The 7,966-nt window shown below is 39.2% G+C and overlaps 1 protein-coding gene across 1 annotated transcript in view; it reads left to right on the top strand.

Annotated features, from left to right (window-relative positions):
* fbn1 (fibrillin 1) overlaps positions 1-7,966 on the top strand; it is an 88,826-nt gene that overhangs the window by 57,267 nt on the left and 23,593 nt on the right. Inside the window, exons 36-47 of the mRNA XM_016285771.1 lie at positions 186-311; positions 1,445-1,567; positions 1,646-1,804; positions 2,565-2,636; positions 2,757-2,882; positions 3,230-3,352; positions 3,444-3,563; positions 3,887-4,003; positions 5,019-5,144; positions 5,222-5,341; positions 6,901-7,026; positions 7,728-7,925. Coding sequence (XP_016141257.1) covers positions 186-311; positions 1,445-1,567; positions 1,646-1,804; positions 2,565-2,636; positions 2,757-2,882; positions 3,230-3,352; positions 3,444-3,563; positions 3,887-4,003; positions 5,019-5,144; positions 5,222-5,341; positions 6,901-7,026; positions 7,728-7,925 — 1,536 coding nt within the window. The remainder of the gene's footprint in view (positions 1-185; positions 312-1,444; positions 1,568-1,645; positions 1,805-2,564; positions 2,637-2,756; positions 2,883-3,229; positions 3,353-3,443; positions 3,564-3,886; positions 4,004-5,018; positions 5,145-5,221; positions 5,342-6,900; positions 7,027-7,727; positions 7,926-7,966) is intronic.

Genomic DNA, 7,966 nt, shown 5'->3' with positions numbered 1-7,966 from the left:
CACTCACTCACTCACTCACTCACACACACACACACACTCACACTCACACACACACTCACTCACACACACACACACACACACTCACTCACTCACTCACTCACTCTCTCACACACACACACACACACACACACTCACAAACACACGTCCTCCAGTGCTGCATGCTGAGCTCTCTGTCTGTGTGTCAGATATCAACGAGTGTCAGGAGCTGCCTGGTCTGTGTCAGGGAGGAAACTGCATCAACACGTTTGGCAGTTTCCACTGTGAATGTCCGAAAGGTTTTTCACTCAGTGAAGAGACCAGGATCTGTGAAGGTCAGTACAACTTCCTCTTTCACACACTCTCTGTCGCTCTCATGAAGTCAGCTTTATTTCTGTAGTGCTTCACACTCTGTACACTGTTTTTCCAGCATCATTATAAAAAAATTAGTATGAATCAACAAAAGTGTGAGTCAGTTTAAAATGCATTTGAATTAAAATATCAGAGTGTCTATTTACTATAAGTGCAAATATCACGCCTTGTTGGCAGAGGCCTTTTTCTCTCCCTTTTCAAATCTCATATCACATCAGAAATTGTCAATAAAAATGAATGAAATAATCAAAAAGTTTAAAATAAATTATCGGGTTCGGTTATGGGTAGGGAGGGCTTTGCATCCATTTAATAATTTAAATTAAAATGATAATTTACACTCAATACGTTATTATTGCATACTGAAGTGCAGATAATTACCACTATTTGCAACAAGTAGTATACTTGATAGTAGAAATCCTGCTATTTTAACATAGTGTAACTAGGTATTTGCACTTAGTGTAAATATCATATTGCTAAAAATACTGCTATTTTCACTTAGTGTAAATAGGACCCATTGCTAATATGAGATTTGAAAAGGGAGGGAAAAAAAGCTCGGCAAAAGGCAGGATCGAACCCGGGTCGATCGCATCAAAAAGTCGATGACACGTGCTTATCCATCTGTGCCACTGGAGCTGATGTTTAAATTAAAATGATAATTTACACTCAATAAGTTATTATTGCATACTATTTTATAATGTACTACAATACTGAGGTGCAGATAATTACCACTTGTTGCAGCAAGTAGTACAAATAGCAGAAAATCTTGCAATTTTAGTATAGTGTAAATAGAATATATAGCAATTTGCACTTAGTGTGAATAGAATCCATTGCTATTTGCACTTAGTGTGAATAGAATCCATTGTTATTTGCACTTAGTGTGAATAGAATCCATTGCTATTTGCACTTAGTGTGAATAGAATATATAGCAATTTGCACTTAGTGTAAATAGAATCCATTGTTATTTGCACTTAGTGTGAATAGAATCCATTGCTATTTGCACTTAGTGTAAATAGCATCTATCGCTAAGAAAATATACTATTTACACTTAGTGCAAATAGCCACTGCCTTAAAATATTGATTCATTGTGTGTGTGTAGATGTGGATGAGTGTGAGCGTCCCGGCATCTGTGGTCCGGGTCAGTGTTACAACACCATTGGGAACTACACCTGCATCTGCCCTTCGGAGTACATGCAGATCAACGGAGGAAACAACTGCATGGGTGAGTCACGCTACACGCATCACGCCAGCGGTTTCCTTCAGCGCAGACTGTGACGCGTTTGTTGTGCTGTGTGTTCAGACATGAGGAAGAGCTTGTGCTACAGGAACTACTACTCTGATAATGCCACATGTGATGGAGAGCTGGCCTTCAACATGACCAAGAAGTTCTGCTGCTGCTCATACAACATCGGCCGGGCCTGGAATAAACCCTGCGAGAAGTGTCCCGTCCCCAGCACCAGTGAGACACACACTAACATTCATTCATTTAGCACGAGCTTTCATCTGAAGCACACGAGGAGTACAACAAGCCATTCATCTGAGGAGGAATTTTACTATGGGTTAATGTGATGATTAACTTTAAAAGGCTATGATTTGATTAAATATGAGAGCTGTGTGTTTCAAACTAAAAACATGGTGCTATTGCATATATATGTATATATGTGTATGTGTGTGTGTGTATATATATATATATATATTTATGTGTGTGTGTGTATATATATATATATATATATATATATATATATATATTTATGTGTGTGTGTGTGTGTGTGTGTATATACATATATATAATTTTAAATATATATTTTAATAAGTGCTGTCAAACGATTAATCACATTCAAAATTTTCAAAAAAGTTTTTGTTTACATAATATGTGTGTACTGTGTATGTTTATTATGTATATATAAACACACATACAGCATATATTTTGAAAATATGTACATGTATTTACATGTATATATTTACGTTCATATAATTTATATTATATAAAAAATATATTTGATATATAAGCATATTTTTCTGAAATATATACATGCATGTGTGTGTATTTATATATACATAATAAATATACGCAGTACACGCATACTGTATGTAAACAAAACTTTTATTTGAATTTTAATCACGATTAATCGTTAAAAAAGGTCTTTAAAAGCCTTAAATCGATTAAAAAAAATCAGACAAAGACACAGTCATGACAGTAACGCTGTTCTCTACTGCAGATGAGTTCGCTGTGCTGTGTGGAAGTGAGATACCTGGATATTTCATTGACATTTACACCGGTCAAGTCATTGGTAAATGCACAGACACACTCAAAGACATTCAAACACAGTTCTGTGTCTGCGAGACTTCACATCCATCCTCTGTGTGTGTGTGTGTGTGTGTGTGTGTGTGTGTGTGTGTGAGAACCGCAGACATCGACGAGTGCCGTGAGATTCCCGGTGTGTGTGAGAACGGCGTGTGTATCAACATGATCGGCAGTTTCCGCTGTGAATGTCCGATGGGTTTTGTCTATAATGACAAGTTGCTGATCTGTGAGGGTAAGAGCTCTAAATATTATACCTGTTTATTTTAGATTATCATATGTTTGCATATATCTCTGTCAGCCTGTTATGAAAATAAAATGTCTGTTAGGAATTTAAAACCTTAAATCATGACATTTCATGGTTTTATTTCAATAAATAATAAACAAACACTATAATATAGTGAAACATATCCCCGAAATGCTTTGATACGACTGTATTTTATCAAATAAGAGTCCATGTTACGCCCCTCTGGAGAGTAAAATCTGCAATAACAAACAAAAAATGTTACAGGATCTGTGACAATCTGTGCGAATGAAATAAGATGATTCACTCTCAGCGCTCTGTGAATGATGTGTGTGCAGATATTGACGAGTGTCAGAACGGGCCGGTGTGTCAGCAGAACGCCGTCTGTCTGAACGTTCCTGGAAGTTTCCGCTGCGAGTGTAGACCTGGATACCGGCAAACTCCCACCCAGCAGTGTGTCGGTGAGTGTGTGTGTAATGGAAATATCTCATATTGCTCATAGTGTGTGTGATGATGATGATGATGATGATGATGTTTGACTCTTCCTCTCAGATCGTAATGAGTGTGCTGAGAATCCAAACATCTGCAGTCCTGGTCAGTGTATTGACATGGTGGGTAGTTACCGCTGCATCTGCCCCAACGGCTTCAAATCCACGCCAGACCTGTGTATCGGTGAGAGATCAGCCTCACACACCCATCTGTCTGTCTGTCTGTCTGCTCATATGTGGTACATCCTCATGTAGATAACTAACTAACCTTCTGGGGTCTGTTCATAACTAACTAACTAACTGTCTGTGTTCATGATTAACCAACTACACGTGTTCATAACCAACTAATCGTCTGTGGTCTATGTTCATAACTAACTGATGGTTTATGTTCATAAATAACTGTCCGTCTGTGTTAATTACTAACTAACTGACCATCCGTGTTCATAACTAACTGACCGTCTGTGGTCTGTGTTCATAACTAACCGACCGCCTGTGGTCTGTGTTCAGATGTGGACGAGTGCGAGCGTCAGCCGTGTGGAAATGGAACCTGCAAGAACACTGTGGGCTCCTACAACTGCCTGTGTTACTCAGGATTCCAGCTGTCACACAACAACGACTGCATCGGTACACACACACAAGTGTTAACAAGTGGTGTTTTAATGATGATATTGTTTTTAACCATCATTATTGCTTTCCTGTTGACTTGAAGCATGTAGCTGTTATATAAAATGTATAAATAAGTGTAGAATATTTATTAATTCCACAGCAGACAGACATGTGTTTGTGGATAAGTTCACTGACCTCCATGTCATCCAAGATGTTCATATCTTTCTTTCTTCAGTCACAAAGAAATTAAGTTTGAGGAAAACATTCAAAAACTTTTCTCCATATAGTGGACTTCCATGGTGGCCTATGATTTGAAAGTCCAAAATACAGCTTCAAATGACTCTAAACGATCCCAGCCGAGGAATAAGGGTCTTATCTAGCGAAACGATCAGTCATTTCTTTTTAAATTAATATTTCTTTCTTTCTCTCAACCACAAATGCTCGGCTTGCTCTAGCTCTGCTATGCGCGTTGTCGCACATTACATAATCCTGTTAGAAAGGTCACGCGCGGTTAGTTCTTTGTCTTTGTGCTTTGGTTAAAAACTCCATCTCATTTTCTCCTCCAACTTTAAAATCCTTCAACATCATTGTTTTACCTTTTTTTGTAAAGGGCATTGACTTTTTTTTGCATGTTGGCTTTGTAAACACTGGGTCGGTGCTTCCGCCTACGTCGCGCATGCGCGTTGCAGAGCTAACGCTAGCTGAGCATTTGCGGTTAAAAAGTGTATAAATATAATTTTTTTTCAGAAAATGAGTGATTGTTTTGCTAGATAAGACCCTTATTCCTCGGCTGGGATCGTGTAGAGCTCTTTGAAACTGCATTTTGACGTTCAAATCGTTGGCCACCATTGAAGTGCACTATATGGAGAAAAGTCCTGGAATGTTTTCCTCAAAAAAACGTAATGTCTTTGCGACCGAAGAAACAAAGACATGAACATCTTGGATGACACAGGGGTTGATTATATTATCAGGACATTTTTAATCTGGAAGTGAACTTATCCTTTAACGGCTGTGATTTGTTTGCGTTGTTCAGACACAGACGAGTGCACGTCGCTCCGGGGCTTGTGTCGGAACGGAAACTGCATCAACTCGGTGGGCTCGTTTGTGTGCGTGTGTCTAGACGGGTATAAACTCTCTCCTGATGGCTGGATGTGCGTCGGTGAGTCCTGAAGCTGCTCTGCTGGACCTCCAATGCATGCATGTTTGTGTATTTATTATCACGTCTCTTCTGCTCAGACATCAACGAGTGTTTGATCAGCCCCGGCACCTGCGGCCCGGGAACGTGCCAGAATCTGGACGGCTCCTACAGGTGCATCTGTCCTCCTGGATACTTCCTGCAGAACGACAGGTGTGAAGGTCAGTGAGGCTCGGGACGATGGTCACTAGTGCTAGTGCTCACAGCGAGTGTGTTCAAATAAAGCAATAAGCCCCAAGAAGCAGTGAATTTATAACAGCTAAGGGGCGTTGTTAGGCACGAAGCAAAGCGGTTATAAATTCACTGTAAACCACGGCTTCACGGGGGTTACTGCTTTTATAAAACGGTTATTCCATATACGTAGTAAGGTTTCACAAAATTAAACAGAGCAAATAAAGTGTAATGATATTAATAAACACAGTATTCTTCCACCAAACAATGTAGCGCCTCAGAAACAGTTGTGGTTGCTACAAAGTGGTTGCCGAGCAACACACAAACGTAAACAAAGGTGTGTGTTACTTTGTAGCGTCATTCACAACAGCTTCGAACGCGGCTCAGCCAATCAGAGCCAAGCACCGGAACTCTCCGCTTTATAACCAGGGCTTGAAAACGAAAAAATTAAATTCAGTCGGTTCACTCCGAGCAGAATCGATATTTTAACATTTGTGTTCCTCTGTATTATTATCGTTCCGAAACCGGTTTGCCTAGAAAAAATACCAGTTAATAACGTTATTTTTAAACCTTTTCTTTGCCTATAATAATAATAAAGTACAGCATTTTCTTTACTCAAAAAAGAAAAACAACAGGAAGAGATCTGTTATCTTAACCCGCTGCGCTGAGTCACAGCTACACAGCATCTTTTGTAGATTTTCTAGATTAGGCTACTAAACAAAAGAAAGAAAAATCTGTTAACGCTTTAAAGACATTAAAGTATTTTAATAGACATAAAAGACATTAAAAAAAAACAAGTTGCGTAGGCTCACGTCGCATTTTATTATTACATTCAGAAATAACAGACACCATAGATATATATATATATATACAGTACGTATACATATCTAAACACAGTTATTAGTTTCCTTCTCTCCACAACAATTCCTCTAAAGTTAAGGCTATAAAACAAAAGCAAATTTATTTCAGGTGAAACCAAATGCTTCCATATTCGTGACGTATCTGGATGCTAAAATATTATTATGTTATAGCCTAGACTTTGTACTTCACTCCTTCACATCGGCTATGTGAACACAACAGAGCAGTGCAACTTTTTATATGTTTCTTTAACTGTATTTTATTTGAATAATGAACAGGCTGCAATGTCGCAAAATATGTTGTGTCGGTGTCGGCACGATATGGTCATATAAACGCTGGTTGGTTATACAGATAGAAGCAAAACATCATTAAAAACTGTCGAGCTTTTGCAAAATAAATAAAACTGCTTTCTGCCGTCTCGTTTTCCTTTCCGTGAACTTTGGATCGCATCGCAATGAACCGAAATCAGCGATTTTTTTTTTCTTTCGTTTTGTTAATCTGTCAATGATTTAAGTGAAATATATTTAATGTATAGGCCAATATAGTCTATTAATTTTTATGTAAGCCTACAGTTTTATTCTGTTTTCTCCGTTCACAGAAGCTTTCATTCGTTTCCGTTTTTTGTTTTCGTTCCTTGAACCGGTTCAGAGCCCTGGTTCAAACCGCTTCATCCATGTTTGTGTTTGCTCAGATATCGACGAATGCTCTCAGACGGCAGAGATCTGCATCTTTGGCAAGTGTGTGAACACGCCAGGCAGCTTCAGGTGCGAGTGTCCGGAGGGATTCCAGCTGTCCTCGACCGGAAAGAGATGTATGGGTGAGTTATCGCAGATATATATCCCACAATTCCGTGATGCTGCAGGTCATCAGTCAGGAATCTCGTCATGTTTAATGAGTGAATGATTTGTTCCTCGAGATGTAGGAAGGAAACAGAACACAAGGCTGCTTGTGCATTTGTTGTCTTTCACTTGCTTACACTTTCCAGTCTGACTCCATGGACAGGACAGTGTGTGTGTGTGTGTGTTTAGAGGGTGTAAAGGCATCTGCAAACTCACACACGCACGCACACACACACACATAGACACACACACTCTCACACACAAACACACGCACACACACTTACTCTGCTATCTAAACGGGCTCTATCATGTTTAGGCACCTTGTGACTTGAGCAGAATCATTGGAGAAAAAGTCATTTGGGAAGAATCATTTGAGAAAGAATCATCTACATCTGTGAACCTCATGTTTATATCTTTATTGAAAGTCATTTCCTAATGCCAAGTTTGTTTTTATATGTTTAGTTATTTTCAACAAGTCACCTTGTTTCCATTTTAGAAAGATTGAACTTTATTCTTTCTTAAATAGTTCTCAAATGATTCTTCTCAATTGACTCTACCCAAATTACTTTTCTGAATTGATTCTTCCCAAATTATTCTTCCTAAATTCTTCTACTTTAATGAATCTAAGAATACTTTGGCAGCTTTACACAAGAAATCAATGTGTGTTTGTTGTCGTCAGATATTCGTGTGAATTATTGTTACACTAAGTTCGAGAACGGACGCTGTCAGGCTCCGAAGCCCTTCAACACAACTAAAGACTCCTGCTGCTGCAGCGTGATGCCGGGTCAGGGATGGGGCGACCCGTGTGAGATCTGCCCCTCTCCGGAGGAGGAGGGTGAGTATACACACACACACACACACTCTCTCTCTCACACACACACACACACACACACACACACACACACACTCTCTCTCTCA

The sequence above is a fragment of the Sinocyclocheilus grahami genome, unplaced genomic scaffold (assembly GCF_001515645.1).
Source record: "Sinocyclocheilus grahami isolate Dianchi unplaced genomic scaffold, SAMN03320097.WGS_v1.1 scaffold201.1, whole genome shotgun sequence".
NCBI classification, from domain to species: Eukaryota; Metazoa; Chordata; class Actinopteri; order Cypriniformes; family Cyprinidae; genus Sinocyclocheilus; species Sinocyclocheilus grahami.
The sequence above is the reverse complement of the archived record's forward strand: the minus strand, read 5'-3'. Positions and strand labels throughout refer to the sequence as shown.